The sequence below is a fragment of the Canis lupus genome, chromosome 10, assembly GCF_011100685.1.
Source record: "Canis lupus familiaris isolate Mischka breed German Shepherd chromosome 10, alternate assembly UU_Cfam_GSD_1.0, whole genome shotgun sequence".
In the NCBI taxonomy this organism is placed as follows: Eukaryota; Metazoa; Chordata; class Mammalia; order Carnivora; family Canidae; genus Canis; species Canis lupus.
Window position 1 is genome coordinate 57,508,891 of NC_049231.1, and position 21,685 is coordinate 57,530,575.

General features: G+C 35.9%; 1 protein-coding gene and 1 pseudogene across 10 annotated transcripts in view; one reads left to right on the top strand and one right to left on the bottom strand.

Annotated features, from left to right (window-relative positions):
• Positions 1-21,685, bottom strand: part of CCDC88A (coiled-coil domain containing 88A) — a 139,636-nt gene that overhangs the window by 71,234 nt on the left and 46,717 nt on the right. For all 10 annotated transcript variants that reach the window (XM_038551291.1, XM_038551292.1, XM_038551293.1 and 7 more), the window contains exons 6-8: positions 18,007-18,090; positions 16,379-16,519; positions 6,588-6,760 (exon numbers count right to left, since the gene is read on the bottom strand). In XM_038551291.1, the coding sequence (XP_038407219.1) occupies positions 6,588-6,760; positions 16,379-16,519; positions 18,007-18,090 (398 nt within the window). The remainder of the gene's footprint in view (positions 1-6,587; positions 6,761-16,378; positions 16,520-18,006; positions 18,091-21,685) is intronic.
• LOC119876709 lies at positions 12,421-13,795 on the top strand (annotated as a pseudogene).

A 21,685-nucleotide genomic window follows, 5' to 3' on the forward strand; every position in this document is an offset into this window, starting at 1 on the left:
ATCAGAATTTATTTTTTCAATGTGACCATTCACCAAGAGTCAACCACTAGGGCTAGCATCTCTTCATTAAAACATAAAATGGATTTGTTATTCTCCTATTCAAAGTATCTTCAATTGGTTCCCACTGTTTAAAGTACAAACTTTTGAGCACTGCATATAAGACCTTGCATGTATCCACACCATCATTTTCAACTTCATTTCTTGTGATGCTTGTGCATACAGCCTACTGAACTTGTTGCAGTTCCTTCTGCTTAGAATATCCAATTGAGCCCTTTCAACCTAGTAAATGCCTAACATCAGCTGGAAAGGTAACTATCTCTATGAAATCTTCCTGACACCATTTCCCTTTTTTCTTCCAAGTCAGAAATGACCAAAACTCCTTTGAGTTTAGCTGCAGGCTATACTGACTTCTAATTTCACATTATATCACTTAATCTGTTTAAATGTTTATCTCACACTTCAATTTTAAAATGGGCAAAGGATCTGAATAGACCTTTCTCCAAAGAAGATATACAAAAACAGTCAACAGCATATGACAAGATGTTCTCAACGTTACTAGTCGTTAGGGAAATGCAAGTTGAAACCACAATGAGATAGCCCTTCACACCCACTAGAATGCCTATAATCAAAAGGGTATACAGTAATAAGTATTGGTGATGATATGGAGAAACTGAAGCCCTCACACATTGCCGGTGGGAATGTAAAAAGGTGCAGCCAACTTGTTTGACAATTATTCAAAAGGTTAAACATAGTGCTACAACAGGAACCAGGATTTCCACTCCTCAGTATATACCCAAGAAAACTAAAAACCTATGTCCATACAAAAATGTGCACAGCAATGTTCATAAGAGTATTATTCATAGTAGTCGAAAAGTAGAAACAACCAGGAGTTGGTTCTTTGAAAGAATTAATAAGATAGATAAGCCATTAGCCAGCCTTATTAAAAAGAATAGAGAGAAGACTCAAATTAATAAAATCATGAATGAGAAAGGAGAGATCACTACCAACACCAAGGAAATACAAACGATTTTAAAAACATATTATGAACAGCTATACGCCAATAAATTAGGCAATCTAGAAGAAATGGACGCATTCCTGGAAAGCCACAAACTACCAAAACTGGAACAGGAAGAAATAGAAAACCTGAACAGGCCAATAACCAGGGAGGAAATTGAAGCAGTCATCAAAAACCTCCCAAGACACAAGAGTCCAGGGCCAGATGGCTTCCCAGGGGAATTCTATCAAACGTTTAAAGAAGAAACCATACCTATTCTCCTAAAGCTGTTTGGAAAGATAGAAAGAGATGGAGTACTTCCAAATTCGTTCTATGAGGCCAGCATCACCTTAATTCCAAAACCAGACAAAGACCCAACCAAAAAGGAGAATTACAGACCAATATCCCTGATGAACATGGATGCAAAAATTCTCAACAAGATACTGGCCAATAGGATCCAACAGTACATTGAGAAAATTATTCACCATGACCAAGTAGGATTTATCCCTGGGACACAAGGCTGGTTCAACACTCGTAAAACAATCAATGTGATTCATCATATCAGCAAGAGAAAAACCAAGAACCATATGATCCTCTCATTAGATGCAGAGAAAGCATTTGACAAAATACAGCATCCATTCCTGATCAAAACTCTTCAGAGTGTAGGGATAGAGGGAACATTCCTCAACATCTTAAAAGCCATCTACGAAAAGCCCACCGCAAATATCATTCTCAATGGGGAAGCACTGGGAGCCTTTCCCCTAAGATCAGGAACAAGACAGGGATGTCCACTCTCACCACTGCTATTTAACATAGCACTGGAAGTCCGAGCCTCAGCAATCAGACAACAAAAAGACATTAAAGGCATTTAAATTGGCAAAGAAGAAGTCAAACTCTCCCTCTTCGCCGATGACATGATACTCTACATAGAAAACCCAAAAGTCTCCACCCCAAGATTGCTAGAACTCATACAGCAATTCGGTGTGTGGCAGGATACAAAATCAATGCCCAGAAATCAGTGGCATTTCTATACACTAACAATGAGACTGAAGAAAGAGAAATTAAGGAGTCAATCCCATTTACAATTGCACCCAAAAGCATCAGATACCTAGGAATAAACCTAACCAAAAATGTAAAGGATCTATACCCTAAAAACTATAGAACACTTCTGAAAGAAATTGAGGAAGACACAAAGAGATGGAAAAATATTCCATGCTCATGGATTGGCAGAATTAATATTGTGAAAATGTCAATGTTATCCAGGGCAATATACACGTTTAATGCAATCCCTATCAAAATACCATGGTCTTTCTTCAGAGAGTTAGAACAAATTATTTTAAGATTTGTGTGGAATCAGAAAAGACCCCGAATAGCCAGGGGAATTTTAAAAAAGAAAACCATATCTGGGGGCATCACAATGCCGGATTTCAGGTTGTACTACAAAGCTGTGGTCATCAAGACAGTGTGGTACTGGCACAAAAACAGACACATAGATCAATGGAACAGAATAGAGAACCCAGAAGTGGACCCTGATCTTTATGGTCAACTAATATTCGATAAAGGAGGAAAGACTATCCATTGGAAGAAAGACAGTCTCTTCAATAAATGGTGCTGGGAAAATTGGACATCCACTGCAGAAGAATGAAACTAGACCACTCTCTTGCACCATACACAAAGATAAACTCAAAATGGATGAAAGATCTAAATGTGAGACAAGATTCCATCAAAATCCTAGAGAAGAACACAGGCAAAACCCTTTTTGAACTCGGCCACAGTAACTTCTTGCAAGATACATCCACGAAGGCAAAAGAAACAAAAGCAAAAATGAACTATTGGGACTTCATCAAGATAAGAAGCTTTTGCACAGCAAAGGATACAGTCAACAAAACTAAAAGACAACCTACAGAATGGGAGAAGATATTTGCAAATGACATATCAGATAAAGGGCTAGTTTCCAAGATCTATAAAGAACTTATTAAACTCAACACCAAAGAAACAAACACTCCAATCATGAAATAGGCAAAAGACATGAAGAGAAATCTCACAGAGGAAGACATAGACATGGCCAACATGCACATGAGAAAATGCTCTGCATCACTTGTCATCCGGGAAATACAAATCAAAACCACAATGTGATACCACCTCACACCAGTGAGAATGGGGAAAATTAACAAGGCAGGAAACCACAAATGTTGGAGAGGATGCGGAGAAAAGGGAACCCTCTTACACTGTTGGTGGGAATGTGAACTGGTGCAGCCACTCTGGAAAACTGTGTGGAGGTTCCTCAAAGAGTTAAAAATAGACCTGCCCTACGACCCAGCAATTGCACTGTTGGGGATTTACCCCAAAGATACAGATGCAATGAAACGCAGGGACACCTGCACCCCGATGTTTATAGCAGCAATGGCCACAATAGCCAAACTATGGAAGGAGCCTCGGTGTCCATCGAAAGATGAGTGGATAAAGAAGATGTGGTTTATGTATACAATGGAATATTACTCAGCTATTAGAAACGACAAATACCCACCATTTGCTTCGACATGGATGGAACTGGAGGGTATTATGCTGAGTGAAGTCAGTCAGTCGGAGAAGGACAAACATTATATGTTCTCATTCATTTGGGGAATATAAATAATAGTGAAAGGGAATATAAGGGAAGGGAGAAGAAATGTGTGGGAAATATCAGAAAGGGAGACAGAACGTAAAGACTGCTAACTCTGGGAAACGAAGTAGGGGTGGTAGAAGGGGAGGAGGGCGGGGGGTGGGAGTGAATGGGTGACGGGCACTTGGGGTTATTCTGTATGTTGGTAAATTGAACACCAATAAAAAATAAATTAAAAAAAAGAATTAATAATTTGTATGGGAGAAAAATGTTGAAAATATAGGATCCATGGAGGCAGAGAGAATTACAAAGGGGAGCCTGATAGTGTACTAACTACTGCATAAAAGTGAAATTTAGAAGAAACTAATCCTTCCATCCAAATTGCAAATTAGGTGAGAATGCAAACTCGTGTAGCCACTCTGGAAAACAGTTTGGAGGTTCCTCAAAAAGTTAAAAATAGAACTACCCTATAACCCAGCAATTATATTGCTAGGTATTTACCCAAAGGATACAAAAATACAATTCAAAGGGATAAATGAACCCTGATATTTACAGCAGTATTATCAATAATAGCCAAACTATGGGTGTGCCTGGGTGGTTCAGTTGGTTAAGTGTCTGCCTTCAACTCAGGTCATGACCACGGGGTCCTGGAACTGAGCCCCACATTGGGCTCCCTGCTCAGTGGATCCTACCTCTTCATCTCCCTCTACTCCTCTCTCTGCTTGTGCTTTCTCTCTGTCAACTAAATAAATCAAATCTTTTAAAAAACAAAAGGGGGATCCCTGGGTGGCTCAGCGGTTTAGCGCCTGCCTTCGGCCCAGGGCATAATCCTGGAGTCCCGGGATTGAGTCCTGCATCAGGCTCCCAGCATGGAGCTTGCTTCTGCCTCTGCCTCTCTCTCTCTCTCTCTCTCTGTCTCTCATGAATAAATAAATAAAATCTTTAAAAAACAAAACAAAACAAAAATAGCCAAACTATGGAAAGAGCCCGAATGTCCATCCATGATGAATGGATAAAAATGTGATGTATATATTTATCACTGGAGTATTACTCAGCCATCACAAAGAATCTCACCATTTGCGATGACGTGGATGGAGCTAGAGTGTATTATGCTAAGTGAAATCAGTCCATCAGAGAAAGAAAAATACCATAGGATTTCACTCCTATGTGTAAGAAACAAAACAGATGCACATATGGGAAGGAAAAAAAAGAGAGGGAAGCAAACCATCCGAGATGATAGAGAACAAACTGAGGATTACCGGAAGGGAGGTAGGTGGGGATGGGTTATATGGGTGACAGGTATTAAGGAAGGCACTTGCTGTGATGAGCACTGGTGTTGTGTTTAAGTGATGAATCACTAAATTCTACTCTTGAAACCAATATTACACTATATGTTAACTAGAATTTAAATAAAAATTTAGAAAGAAAAAAAAATTGCAAATCGTATTTCTACTCTCTGTTAATAAAACAAAAGCAATCGTATTATAACATATCACCTGTAAGTATGATATTAGTTGACTTGCATGTTCTCATTGTAATTATTTATTTCCATTAGGTACCAGGCAACCTGAACTATTTTAATCCACCATGATTTCCACACTTCATTATTTTGGAAAGATCTGTCCCAACAAAAAGACTTAAACATTAATAAAAGAAATCCATGAAGGAACACATTTTCAAAGGACAAAAAGATGATTTTTGATGAAATGATACTTATTGGGAATACTTGCTGTATCTGGCATCTTTATTTATTCATTAATAATCATTTAAATTTTCTAGTCAGCATGAGAAACCAATTTTATCAATCTAAGTTGTTTAGGATTTTAATACATTCCATGCCCAAGTAAATTTCATTTAAAAATCAAATTGTAATATAGTGCAAAATGTTAAATGAATTCACAACCATCACTGCAGTTCTAATTGCATGCTTTATCTAAAGACTAGAGAAGATTGTGCTAAATTATATGGCACGAACTAGTGTTCACTGTTTAGGCTATCCATTAACTGCCAGTCAAACTAATAACAGCAATCTCTTCCCTAATTTTCCTGGTGCAGCTGTTTATAGAATATCCTGGGCGTGTTCACTTCAATAGATACATAATAGTGCAGACATCCACAATGAAAGCTGTATTTTTTTTTGTTTTCAAATTTTCCTATAGACCGTATATTTTTTCTACCTTGCATATTCAATCACTTTCTTAAACTAACTGCTTTAAATAATCAGTAAATAAACTTAATTGTTACATTGTGGCTTTAAATTTTAACACTATACTCTGAAGCCCAAATCCCAGCAAAACAAACCAAAAAGAAAAAAAGTCCCACGCATAAAAATCCTTTGTTCTTTTTGAAGTACAAAATAAAAAAAAAACTCCAGCAGAGACTCATTATGTCTTTACATGTAATTCACCAAGGAATGCTTATATGATATTTACACTGACTTTTCTCAAATGTTCTTTGAAAGTTAAATAAATATAAATTCATCAGCACTAACCAATCTGAATACTTACCGTGTCGAAATACATGACTCAGGCATTTCAATTACTCAATACAGAATACACAAAATTATTTTTTTGTAATACTGTATGCCAAAAATTCAGTCTTTTATAACATTAATTTTAAAAGAGCTAAACTTAACTGATCTGTACCCATGGTTGCCAGTATTGTGGATTTCAAAGAATATAAAAATTAAATTTAAAAAATTTGCCAAGGAAGAACAATATATTTTATACAAGAAAGATCATTTTAATATAAGAAAGGCAGGAAGGACATAAATTCAAAATAAAGGACAACCTTTAAATTGGTAAGGTTTAGGATTAGGAAAACTTTATGCCAGTCTCCTTATTTTTCTCATTTTGACAAATACTTTTTTCTAGTATTCTGACACAAGCTAGCAGTTGGAACAACTGATATATATTCCATAAGCTGAAAAACATTTTTAGGTCATCTTTGCGACCATGTAAATTCAATAAGCCTTGAGAATCACCAACTTACAATTCCTGCCTAAGCCTTCTTATCTTTGCCTTAGCATCTGCCAGTTCCACTGACAAATGTTGTCGACTTTCTGTTCGCTTCATGCCTGGAGAACCACAGGGTGACTGTGCAGATGAAGAGGCATGGGGTAAAAAATGAAGACCATCTCTTTCTTCAGAGAGTTCTACGATTGTCTAAGGAAATATAGAAATAAAGAATCACTGTTAGTATTCTACATATCAGAGAACTAAGCACATCAACATTATTCATTAAGTCTAAGTACTATCTTATAATATCAAAAACAATTCATTAGTCAAAAATAACTTTGTGTAGGACACCTGGATGGCTCAGCGGGTTAGCGTCACCTTCACCTCAAGGCATGATCCCAGGGTCTAGGATCAAGTCCCACACTGGGCTACCTGCAAGGAGCCTGCCTCTCCCTTGGCCTATGTCTCTGCCTCTCTCTCTGTGTCTCTCATGAATAAATAAATAAAATCTTTAAAAAAAAAAAACAACTTTGTGATACTTAGCTCTCTTTTTAAAAAGTTTCATACAACAGTTATGGATTAGCTATTTACTAAATAACATGAGAACAATGAATTAATACCTTTTACTCTTCCTAAATTTCTTAATAAAGGAAATCAATTATGGTAAAAGAACTACACTTAAAAAAAAAAAAAGAACTACACTAGAGAGCAACTAGATAGCAACTAGAAAGATACAAGATATAGATTGAAAGGTATAAGACCTGTTGACACAGGAAAGAAATCAACCTATAAAAAAACTACAATAGTTCTTTATTTTAGAGCAATATGTCTACAACTATGCTGTCCAATATGATAGCCAGTAGCACAAGGGGCTATTTAATTATAAATTTTAAAAGTTAAAAATACAAGTCCTTCCTCACACTAGTCACATTTTAAACTTATAACAGCCACATGTAGGTAGTGGTTACTATATTGGACAGCACAGAAATACAATTTCGCCATCACTGTAGAATTAGACAATATTGCTCTAGAACTGTAAACAGGGATCTCAGAGGGACCTAAGAGAATCTCAGAGATTCAGTTCAATCGCTTAATTCTGCAAGTAATGTTACTAAGGCAGAGACTGATTTTTCAACAATCACAAAACTAGTTACAGCAATGCTAAGACTCCAGGGCCAGTCTCTTGACTCCATATCCTATATTCTCTTTCTTACAATACTAATTATAATCTGCATCTCATCTCAACAGTTCCATTATTTCTTTCTCTAGTCTCTCCATGGGATACAAATCTCATTCTACTTTCCCCAATTCTGAACTTCAAGGGCTACTTAATTCTATTTACCTCACTCTATCATATTCCTCCATTCTTCCAATTTTCCTTTAATTGGAAAATTCTCTTATTCTAAACCAATTTCTCAGCTTTTCTTTCAAACTTCTGAGGCAGAGAGATATTGTCTTGGGGAGTAATTTCAACTGTATTACTCCAGGCAGGAGTAACTACCTCAGGACCATGAAATCACCATTTTGCTTTCTTATCACCAAGTCTTATAACGTCCTCACTAAATCATTACTTTTATCCTTCTTTTCTTTTTTGTTTTTTTAAACCACCCATCAGAATTCATTTCTTTTTCTTGGAATATATTTCAGCACCTAATCAAAGTCTGTCCAACTACTGCTTTTGCAAATCCCAGTATCCCTATGGATGAACTATAGAACACGACTTCTCAGGGCCTTTTCTCTTTGCAACTCCACTCAATACAGACTCTTCCAGTGAAGGAATCATTCCTCTCTGTGCCATGACTCCATTACTAGCATTACTCCAATGGCACCATACCTATGCCTGAACCTTTAATCACTCAACTCCTCCTTTCTGTCCAGATTATTCCTGGCTACTCTAGAGTTCCTACTCAGCCTGAAACTACAATTAAATGCTTAACTGTCATCCTTATTTTGGGGAAAAACAAAAGTGTTTGAGTCTTTGACTCAAATACTATGTCATTTTCCTTACCATCATTTCTTTTTTATTCCTTGTCCAAGAAATATACAGTCCTACAACATATCTTGCCATCTATTTTCAGTTAAGCTCTTTTCATTGCCCATCAATTCTTTAATTGAAAACTTTGTTGATTTCTTGACAAATTTCTCTACAATGACTATTTTAAACATATTCCCTTTACTCTACTTAAGCCTCCACCTGTAAACTGCTATTATCGCTTTCAACAAGTGACCTCTCCTCCAACTTGTCAAAGAAACAAAACGAACTGAGATTAAATCCTCCATTTTTATGCACCTTTTGCTCCCAACATATAGTCCTTATTTCTGGAACGTTTTCTTTCTCTCTCTCTCTCTCTCTCTCTCTCTCTCTTTTTTTTTTTTTTTTTTTTGATTTTATTTATCTATTCATGAGAGACCTAGAGAGAGAGGCAGAGACACAGGCAGAGGGAGAAGCAGGCTCCATGCAGGGAGTCCGATGCAGGACTTGATCCCGGGACTCCAGATTCACGCCCTGAGCCAAAAGCAGACGCTCAACTCAACCACTGAGCCATTCCTCTGGAATGTTTTCAACTTCTCTTTTCCTACTGGCTTTTTTCTCCTTGTTCTTCAAACATATATAAGTACCTTCTATCTAGGAAAAAAAGACATTTCCCTTGTTACCCCTCTACTTCTCTTTCATTGCTACATATTTAAGGGTAGTTTATATGTTTATTGACACTACTTCTTATCCACCTATTCAATATGTCCAGCCCAAGTGTCTGTCTCTATGAATAATGTTAGTAATAATCTCTATACCAGTCTAGACTCAACCTTCATCGAGTCAATTTTCATTTATATATTTTCTTACTGTCTCCATTATCTTTAACCTTGCCTTCTAACACCTTCTGACTCTAATAATAGTGCCTGTGCGTAATACTTAATATTTGTTTTATGCACAAATTAGAATTATATGCTATCTTATGTTTTTCATTTACGATGTGATTTTTTTCTCCCATAAACCTGATGTGATCGATCTTTCTTTCTTTTTCTTTCTTTCTTTCTTTCTTTCTTTCTTTTTTAAAGATTTATTTATTTATTTATGAGAGAGAGAGAGAGAGAGAGAGAGGCAGAGACACAGGCAGAGGGAGAAGCAGGCTCCATGCCGGGAGCCCGACGCGGGACTCGATCCTGGGACTCCAGGATCGCGCCCCGGGCCAAAGGCAGGCACCAAACCACTGAGCCACCCATTGATCCCCCTGATGTGATCTTTCTTGTAACTCCTCTGTATCTCTGATCTCATTTAACATAGTACTGAGCCCAAAAATAGCTGCTCAAAATTATTTAACTGAATGACTCACAAAATATGAAACTCAAGAAAAAAGTACTGAAGACATGTATTACATTTGAACTTAGTAGGTGGTATTATGGAGATATCAAGAGTTTCCAGGGATGCCTGGGTGGCTCAGTGGTGGAGCATCTGCCTTCAGCTCAGGAGTGATCCCAGGATCCAGGATCAAGTCCTGCATCGGGCTCCCTGCAGGGATCCTGATTCTCCCTCTAACCTATGTCTCTGCCTCTCTCTCTCTCTGTGTCTCTCTGAATAAATCTTTAAAAAAAAGTTTCCAGATGCCAGTGTACAAAACAACTACAGGCTGCAAAATATTTTCTAAAAAGAAAAAAGAAACCTAGTACTAAGAGTCAAGAGTACCCAGAGGCATTAAAGGTTTTATAGACAATATGACTTTTCTCTAATGGTAATAGTTCCTTTAGCTCAAGGCCTCCAAACATGTTTTTTTAAACCTGACAAAAAAAAATGTCATTAAAGCATAATATAGGGATGCCCGAGTGGCTCAGTGGTCAAGTGCCTGCCTTTGGCTCAGGTTGTGATCCCGAGGTCCTGGGATTGAGTCCCGCATCAGACACCACACAGGGAGCCTTCTTCCTCTGCCTATGTCTCTGCCTCTCTTCCCTCTGTGTCTCTCATGAATAAATAAAATCTTAAAAAAAACCATAAAGCATAAAATAATTTCATAAGCCTTCCCTGACACTTTTGATCCTAGACATTCCACTAGCAGTTGTAAGTAACATCTTCCTTAGTTAGTATTTAGATATATGTCTTTTTTGGGTACTTTTAACTTTTAAAATTTTATTACAGTAAAGCAAAGCTGGAGGCATCACAATTTCAGACTTCAAGTTATATTACAAAGGTCTAGTGATCAAAACAGTATGGTATTGGTATAAAAATTGACATGTAGGTCAATGGAACAGAATAGAAAACCCAGAAATGAACTCACAACTATACAGTCAATAATCTTCAACAAAGCAGGAAAGAATATCCAATGGAAAAAAGATGGTCTCTTCAATAAATGGTGTTAAAATGGACAGTCACATGAATAAACATAAAAGAATGAAACTGGACCACTTTCTTATACAAGCACATAAATCAACTCAAAATGGATTAAAGACCTAACTGCAAGACCTGAAACTAAAAATCCTACAGGAGAACACAGGCAGTAACTTCTTTGACACTGGCCGTAGCAAATTCTGAGGCAAGGGAAACAAAGACAAGTAACTACTGGAACTTCATCAAAATAAAAAGCTTCTGCACAGTGAAGGAAACAATCAACAAAACTAAAAGGCAACTTACAGAGTGGGAGAAGATACTTGCAAATGACATACTTGCCAGTGATAAAAGGTAAATATCCAAAATCTATAAAGAACTTCTAAAACCCAACACCAAACATGAATAATCCAATTAAACAACAGACAGAAGACATGAATAGACATTTTTCCAAAGAAGACATCCAGATGGCCAACAGACACAGGAAAAGATGCTCAACATCACTCATGATCAGGGAAAACAAATCCAAACTACAAGGAGATATCACCTTACACCTGTCAGAATGGCTAAAATCAAAAGCACAAGAAACAACAGGTGTTGGCAAGGATGTGGAGAAAGGGGAACCCTTTTGCACTGCTGGTGGGAATGCAAACTTTGGAAAATAGCATGGAGGTTCCTCAAAAAGTTAAAGATAGAAACACCCTATAACCCAGCAAATACTACTCAATACTAGTAGGTATTTACTCAAGGAATACAAAAATACTAATTCAAAGGGATACATGCACCCCAACGTTTAGAGCGGCATTCTCTACAAAAACCAAACTATGGAAACAGCCCAAATGTTCATCGACTGATGAATGGATAAAGAGGATGTGGGGGGTGTGTGTATCATGGAGTATTACTCAGCCATAAGAAAGAATGAAATCTTGCCACTTGCAAGGACATGAATGGAGCTAGAGAGTATTATAGTAAGTGAAATAACTCACTCATATGTGGAATTTAAGAGACAAAACAAAACAAACAAAGAGTGGGGGAAAGGAGAGTGGCAAACCTCTCTTATATCCTTAACTATAGAGAACAAACTGATGGTTACCAGAGGGGAGGTGCCAGGATAAATGAAATAGGTGATGGAGATTAAAGACTGCACTTCCTGTGATGAACACTAAATGCTGTAGTTAAGTACTGAATTACTAAATTCTACACCTGAAACTAATATTACACTTTGTCAGCTACTGGAATCTAAATAAAAACTTAATTTAAAAAAAACCAATTATTTTATTAAAATAAATTCCCCACTAGATTGTAAAGATCTTTGATCCTTTTTTTGAAAGTTTATCGGTTTGTTGCTCCCAAGCACTCTTAGCACAAGATCTTGCAAAAACACCTGTATTCATTAATATACACTGAAGAATGAACATAAAAAGATACAAAAGCTAAGAAAAAAACTCAGGTGACTTAATAACTCTACTTGCAGAATTCCTAATTAAAGAAAAGAATCAGAGACGTGCTCAACACAATCATGGATTTGGGCAAAAGTTTTATAAACAAGAACATGGGGGTTGGAATTAGACTTGGCAAACTGTTTAACTTCTCTGAGCCCAAGTATCTTCATTTATAAGCTTGGGTTTTTGTATAGACTTAAAAAGATAGTATATTATAAATATAACACTTGGCATAAAATAAACTGACAATAAAGAGATCTTAAATTAATTAAAATCTCCTATTTGGTTTTCAGTAAAAGAAGAGGACTTAAGAAATATATGCTACACAGAATTAATAAGAAGTGAAGAGTAATTAAAAAGAATGACCAAATTTACACGTTCTAGACTGAAGTGAAAGAATTATAGCAAAGGATCAATCAAAACAGAAAAAAAGGACTCTCTGTTTTGACAAGGAAGGACATTTCCTCTGAGTAACTCTGAAGCTTCCTACTACTGACTGAAAAGTAGTGTCCTACCCTTGCCATGCCAACAAATAGAGGATATTTAAGTACATAGATGGTGCCTACTTTAACTCCTGGAATGTTACTGCTCACCAAAATATACAACGTGTATGGATAAAAAGGCCTGGAGTAGCCAACTAGCCTCCTTTGTTGATATGGAACCTTCTAGAATTAAGTGGCCAAGTATGAAGGAATACATTGCTTAACTTATTAATAAGCTGACAGTCCAGGTTCCTTGGAGACCCCCAAGGGAAGAAACAAAACAGAAAGAATTCTAATTAATGTTATACTAAAAAGCATCCTCCAAAGCTCAAATTTTCTAGGAGGTCACAAAGCCAGTACAGTCTGTGACAGCTGAGAATAAGGACATTTGCAAATTTCAAGTTAACGTAAGAGTCAGACAAAAAAGTAAACCCAACACTCTAGGCAACACTTATATGTGTTCTAGCAGCAGCAATAAACAGAACCACCTGTTAGTTCTGCTACATCAGAGGCCACAAGCTACAGGGTAGCCTTGCCCAAGTCGGCCCATCCAACCTGGCCTGGACTGGCATAGAGCCATGAATGTCAATGTGGGTGTCAGAATAGTAGTTTTATGACTTCTGTATCAGTTTTATGAGAAAAGAAGACTCTTCATTGTGTCCATATCCACAGTCTTCCTCTGCTACCTGCAGATGGGAATGCTTCCACAATCACAGTGTGGCCTAGATCTTTGACACATCATCACAGTGGATCTGATAGGCATGTTCCTGGCCCCCATCAATAGTACAGGAGCAGAGATTATGCCTGTAGCACTAGCTCTGTAGGTCAGGATGTTACTGCAAATCCTACTTTATTCCTTCAGCATGGTGCTTGTGGGTAAGCATGACATGAACAAGAGCACTGTATCTCCCTGATGAGGTCTACGGCCCTCTTCAAACTAAGTGACACCTTCCTCTTAAGAGAGATGGGTCTGCAAGCTGAAAAGGGCCAGACCTATGTGTAACACCTGATATGATGTTTCCACTCTTGGAAGTTCCATTTTTCTTTCTGCATAATGATACACATGGAAAGACCTTAAAAATAATCGAATGTACAGATTTTTTATTCATATTATTAAGTCTTTTAAATTTTCTTTGCACTGAAAAATGAGCATGCTGCTTTTGTACTCTCAAGTGTTCCAAAAAATGTTATGAATATGATACTTATTCCTTTCTTTCCTCCTAGTAAATTTTGTAGAGAAATTAGAAACCACAACCATACACATACTTTCAATGTGTTTATTCAGTGTGACATACAACGTTCTTCTATTTTATTTCTTATATAAAATTTTATATAAAATATTTTGAAGGAAAAAATAGAGCTAAAGAGAAAATCTAAATAAGAACTTGTTTCAATCCAATTGAATAATACAAAATTATTGCATTTATATATTGTATTTACAGTTGTCTAATATTTTTCACAATTATTTTTAAGGATCTTTTCTAATTAGTTCATTGGTGATTCAAATTAAAAAATTTTCCCCTAGAGATCCCTGGGTGGCTCAGCGGTTTGGCGCCTGCCTTTGACCCAGGGTGTGATCCTGGAGTTCCAGGATCGAATCCCACATCGGGCTCCCTGCATGGAGCCTGCTTCTCTCTCTACCTCTGTGTGTGTGTGTGTGTGTGTCTCTCTCTCTACCTTTCATGAATAAATAAATAAAAATCTTAAAAAAAAAAGGTAGAAAGAAAATTAAAAAAAAAAAAATTTCCCCTAGAGAACTAGCTTCAAGCCAGCTAGCAACTTGTTTCCAGATACCTGAGAAAAGAAAACATGATCATCTTTTTCTTGTTAAAAAATAAATCCAACTAAAAAGCTTAATGAGGCAGGATAATACATCTTAAACGACTTTTCAAATAATCACAACAGTGTTTCATATTCCTTAGTTTTGACGTAGATCATAACAAATACTCTAACTCTGAGAAACAAAGGGTTGCAGAAGGGAGGGTGGGTAGGGGGATGGGGTAGCTGGGTGATGGGCACTAAAGAGGGCACTTGATGGGATGAGCACTGGGTGTTATACTCTATGTTGTCAAAATGAATTTAATTAAAAATTTTAAAAAGATCATAACAAATACTTCATTCTCATTTCTCCAAAATAATATCCTTCTTCACCCCATATCAGTAACTTCATGGCAGTGAGATCAAACAATTCATACATGCCCTCAGAAGCTGGAGGGCACCTTATCAAAATACAAAAAGAAGAAATAAAAATAGAAGAATGCTGTAGAAAATGAATAAAGTGGTAAAAAGGTACCAATATAAAAAGAAGATAAAGCATATGGGTCAAAACTCAGACTGAAAATAAAATAATCTATATCAGGATAGGTGTGATATACATTAGGGACATTTTTCAATTCACTCTTCCTTTGGTCTTACTGCCTTAGGTTTTTTAAAAATTTAGTTGTTGCTCTAAAATATTTATTTCCTATCTCTTCTTCTCTTTTAATGCCTTTTGCCCCCTCTTTTAATGCCTAAAGAGAAACTGAAAATTCCCATCTATAACAACATGAAAGTATTGCTCAGAAAAAAAATCTTCGGGAATTTCTCCTAGGCAAGTCTTTCATTAGCCCAGAGAGTAACCAAATTCTCTGTAAATAAGCTCAAAACTGTCTCTTCCAGGGGCACCTGGATGGCACAGTCAGTTAAGATCCAACTCTTGGCTTCAGCGCAGGTTAGGAAATCAGGGTCCTGGAATGAGGTATGTTGGGCTCCATGCTCAGTGCGGAGTCTGCTTGAGATGCTGCTTCTCCCTCTCCCCCTGTCCCTCCTGCTCATGCTCTCTTTCACTCTCTCAAACAAATCTCTAAACACACACACACACACACACACACACCCTGTCTCTCCCAAGTAAATGGAACAACTGATCAAAGCTACACATTCTTCTGAATGGCAGAGTACTTTCATCTGCTATTAACAAAATATTACTCACCATCACATGCACTAAGTCTAGACTCCTATAAAATTATTAGCGATTTTCAGAGACTGCTGGCAAAAAAACCTGGTGCATTTTACTCTTTTAAAAAAGCAAAGTACTCTCTTACAGAAGCCTATAATAATTCTTTTAAAAAATCACACCTCATTTACTAACTATAAAAACTCGAAACCTTTTGTGAGACACTTTATTCAGAACACCTGTTATTCTCCTTTTATTAAACTTATTTTTCCAACCTCAAAATGTGGCAATAAAACTAAGAAATTAACCTTAAGCAAATTCTCATGCTTCAAGGCAATGATTTTTCCATTTACACCAATAGTATTTTCAGTTTCACACTTTTGTACTGTTGCCAGAACTGTGGGAATGACTTAAAAACACAGGAACAAAATAATAATAATTTAAAAGAAAGGAGAAAAGAAAATCTAATTGCAATCTCTTTACTAGCAATTTGGGGCTCTTATCTATCCTTTTTGGTTCCTGTTTTGCACAAAAACAGACATAAAGTACTTTATTACCTGTCCCTAAGAAACAGAGTATCAATGTTGAAAACCCTCTGATACCACTTTTTTTGGAAAGCAAATTTTCACAATATACTTAAAGAAAATTACAAACCTCTGAATGTTCATCTCTCTCATCTATAAGTCTTTTTAGATGTAATGCCATGTTTTTCAAGAGTGGTTCTATTTCCTCTTGAGACATATCAGTCACTTCCATCCATTGCAGGTCAAACACATTTTCCTGATTATGGGTTACCTTTAGCAAACCAACCAAAATAAACAATTTTTTAGAATGGCTAATACTTAAAAACTGATTTCATTTTAGTACAATATTAGCTCAAATATCATATATCCCTTACCACAAAAATATGAGAAACAAATGATGCCTAAAGAACCCTTGAAATTAATGAATGATGAAAAGGCTAATACTAAGAATTATTTTTACTAAATATTATCTACAAATATACAAATATTTGCTTTTGTATCAACTAAAAAGTAAAACATTGCAGGCATTGCTAGGAGAAGGTAAAATTGATATGTTTGACAACTGCTTTAACAAAATTAATTGAACTTTTGAACTTTTCTTTAGGTAAGACTAAATTTATTGTGCTTGATTCAAAAGCAAAAGTTTTTTAATCCCATAGGATACATGTTATTGCACTTTTATACTTGAAAAGCTACATCTTTTATAGAGTCTGAAGACAACAATGCCATAAAATCTTAGGAGAAACTAACACAAAGATTTTTAAAAGAATGGGAAAGTTACATAAACATAATATTTATTTCTTGCTTTCTTTTTCTGTGATTCTGATACTCTGCTTTAACTTTCACAAGAAACCACAAAAATAACACTTTCAAGAATGATGGCAAATTTAGTAACTTGCAATACTTAGCATTTATTCAAAATAAAATATAAACCACAAAGCTAGGATAAACAAACATATATAAGGGAAAACTACCCAAAAAATTCCTGTATTTTGTGGAGTACTAATATGCTGACTGTTGACAACAATATTACAGACAAGAAAGCTGGACTCTATGAATGCTAATGAAGAAGAAAGATGATATATTCAACACAGGTTATTCAAATAGAGAGTATTTTAAACACTACCAATTTTTGCTATTTAAAAATTCTCTCCCTTTCCTTCTCTTTCTAATCAATATGTAAAGTTTATGATCTAGTTCTAAAAAGGCTTAAGATTAAAAGTTTGTAATTAGATAGATGCAGAAACAGCATCTGTTAACTATTTTAGTATGTCCTAGACTGAAGTTTTTATACAGATGTTACAAATCACTAATGTGTTATAATTCAACTAATATCTTCATTAAAAATTATACTATGTCCATTCATTCAAACAAATCACTGGAATGACTTAGTACCAAGCTATCATCTTACCTCACTTTAGTTTTGAATTACAGGCAGTGATCCACTTTCTGCTGCTTCCATTTACAATACTGTTCATTCTGTGCTAACAAAGGCATACACTTCATTCCTCTAACATTTTCTACCTAACGTCCCTATGAATAAAGGCAACAGTACACTGTAGTTAGCACTGTGCCATGAGGATTCCTTTAAGAAGCTATCTCTAAAGAGAAGCTGACAATTTGTCTATCAGAAGGGTCCATCTGTATCTGACCTTGATTTGTTCTTGCTTGTCCTAGGATTTCAAGTATTTGGGGAGATAGAAACACACCACAAGCTTCATGAAAGTTTTTATATAAAAACTGTATATAGGTTATTACCTCTTGAATATGTGCGGCAACTGCTGCTTTTGTATCAAAATCTAAACCTTGAATTCTTTCAATAAATTCTTCTTTTTTCTGACACTAAAAGAAATTAATAAAATGATCATTCACATTTTATGGGATATAATCCTTATATGTCATAAATAACTTAACAACTCATCAGACCAAGAAGCCTGGCTATGTTTTGAACAGTACAATGAGGGTTTTGTTTGTTTTGCATTTAAATGGTCTCATATACTTACCTAATGAAAAGATAACAATTTAGAAATATTTATTTAAAAAGCACAGCACCAAAAACCCATACTATTTTTATGCTGTAAAGTTCTAAAGAGGGAAACCATTACACAATCCATCTGAGGTCAGTACAATATTATTATGCTAACTTTACAAACAGAAAAGTAAAGAATCAAGAACTTGTTTCAGGGAGGGTAAGTTACTTGCCAAAAAACACAGTGAGTCAGTGGCAGAAATCGGAATACAGCCAAAAAAGCTCAGTCAGTCTTTGGCTATCATCAAACAAAACAGCCTTTCTTCTTGGGAAAAAAAAAAATTGTAAGCAATTTTTACTTCAAGCTTACAATACATTCCCACATCTTCATTCTATCAATCTTACTAAAGAAACCTATTTTTGAGGCCCAGTTCAACATTTATAAGGTAATACAATAAATATTTGATTTGTTTCTACCATAATATAAAGTTACCAGGGGCAAAATTTAAGAGTGTATATACAAGTATGCATGTACTGAGTTGAATAAAGGCAGTATTTCTTTATTGTATAACTTTTAAAAATCTTTATATAAATTTAAAGTATTATGATGTAAACCTAACCTTTTTCTTTCCAGTCAGTACTGAATAACAGTTTAACATGCATCTTAATACCTCTGCCTTCCATCTACAACTCTTAAACTGCAATCCAACTGCTCATATAACTGTATTCTTGCAGCTACCAAATGAGAAGTGCATACAAAATAGACAGCACTGCCTTGTCTAGCTTAGTTGCATCTCCTGGGCCAATTACCCAACTAGTAGTGAAGAGAATATACTCACAGAAAAGAAAAATTGATTCTTTGATCATTAAGAAACTTATCAAGGTTCTGCTTTGTACTGTACATATTTATTATATCAAATTGTAACATTCTACTTCTATTACCTACAATTTAACTTAACACATTCTCATGGTGCAAAAAGCTTTGTATCCTATAAAAACAAAATTATTAGAACGATATAATAATATTTAAAATTAAACTACTAAGAACATACAGTTTCTGTGACTAGGAAATTGACTTTTAAGGGGGATGATGAAAATTAATCAATTTAAAAACAAGAATTTTTTTAATCTAGTAAATAAAATTTGACAGGTCTACTGAGAACAATTAAAGTTGACTTTCTGATAGTCCATTTGTAGCAAAATTAACTTTTTAGGTATGATGTGCCCAATTTTTAAATTTAATGCTTCCAGGGGCGCCTGGGTGGCTCAGTCAGTTAAGCGTCTGCTTTCACTTCAGGTCATGATCCCAGGGTTCTGGGATCCAGCCCTGGCTCCTTGCTCAACAGCGAATCTGCTTCTTCCTCTCCCTCTCCCTCCTCTACCACTCTGGGCTCTCTCTCTCAATCCCTGCCTCTCTGTCTCAAATAAATAAAATCTTTTTACAAAATAAACTAAATGTTTCCAAATATGTTGATCTATGTATATAGTTTCTGAGCCAATGAGCACATAAAATAACAGGGTTATGATGACTATGACTCATTGGAAGGGTCTCCCAATTCAACTGCCATATCTTTGCCTTTGGTTTAAACTTAACACATACACTTCCCTTTTCTAAGCCCTAGAGCCACTGTTTCTTCTTTTATACTATCTTTAGGAGCTCATCCTCTAATATAGTTTCAACATAAATCAATGAGAATTTTTCTTTTACTCTTAAAAATACCCACAATTTCTACTAAGTTTCATCTTTATTCAAGCTGTAAAAGTTTTTAAGAATTCTGATTATGCTTTATAAATAGGTTAGGCTTTCTTAAAGCATACAGAATGAAGGTTATAGAATCTTGAGGGATAGAAAAAACTATCAAGATGGAAAAAAGAATGAGAGAAGATATAATTTTGAAGTTGAATAATCAGATAAAATGTTTTATTTTATTTATTTATTTTTTTTAATTTTTATTTATTTATGATAGTCACAGAGAGAGAGAGAGAGAGAGAGGCGGAGACATAGGCAGAGGGAGAAGCAGGCTCCACGCACCAGGAGCCCGATATGGGATTCGATCCCGGGTCTCCAGGATCGCGCCCTGGGCCAAAGGCAGGCGCTAAACCGCTGCGCCACCCAGGGATCCCCAGATAAAATGTTTTATATCAGTGTTTTAGAATACAGCAATCACTAGCTATATGTGGCTACTGAATACCAAAATGTAGCTAGTACAACTGAGAAACTGAAATTCTCATTTTATTTAATAGTGATTAATTTTAATTTACATAGCTACATGTGCCTCACAGTGGTTACTGAATTGACAGCCCCCTTCTGGAGCATAAAGAAGTCTGGTGTTAAAAATTGACCTATAAATAAATAGCTTTACTTGCATCTATGAAAACTCTTGTGAGGAAGACTAAATAATCACCAACAAATTGTTTTTCCCACTTAAAAGTATGCTCTCTTTTATCTTTATATAAAGTTCTTAATGTGTTACGGGCATTAGTTATTATTAGTTATTTCTAACTCTATTAATAACAACTAATACTTAAGTGAACAGATTACGATAATATTCCAAGAATACCTCGGAAGCTGTGATATAGGAAAAGTGCAGGCACCTGGGTGGCTCAATTGGTTAAGCATCAGGCTCTTGATTTTGGCTCAGGTCATGATCTCAGGGTCCTGGGATCAAGCCCTGTGTTGGGCTCCTTGCTCAGTGTGGAGTCTGCTTGAGATTCTTCCCTCCTGCTTTTCCTCCCACTCTCTCCCTCTCTTTCAAATAAATTAATTTTTTTAAAAAGTTATGTGGGTAGGAAGTTGGGGCCTGAGGGAAGTGTTTCACCAGAGTTGAAGCTCTTGATTACTCAAATTCCTTATATTTTCACTTGGTAATCTCAGTGCTTTCTCTTATTAAAAAAAAAAAGGATTATGAGAAAAAACTATAGTAAAATAGAGGAAACAAGCTACTGAACAAGAGAACAATAAAATGAGCAACACATTACAGTGTTTTCAATAAGAACACGAATGACTGAATAGATCACAGTTCTATCAAAAGTAAAACCAAAATAAGCCACATAAAAACATAAATAAAGATAGAAAAACTAAAATTTCCTCTTTAAAGAATAGCTTTCTCCCCACCCCCAAAACAGAAAATAATAAATGTTGGTGAGGATGTGGAGAAATTGGAACTCTGTGTACTGTTGGTAGGAATGTAAAACAGTACAGACACTATGGTAAACAGTATGGCAGGACCTAAGAAAGTTAAAAATAGAACTACCATACTTTATCTAGCAGTTCTGCTTCTGGATAGACAGCAAAAGAACTGAAAAAGCAGCGGCTCAAACAGTTATATGTATACCCGTGTTTATAAAAGCATTCTTCACAACAGGCAAAAACTCTGCCCCTCTCTCTCTCTCTCTCTGTCTCTCATGAATAAATAAATAAAATCTTAAAAAAAAAAAAATGGGGCAGCCTGGGTGGCTCAGCGGTTT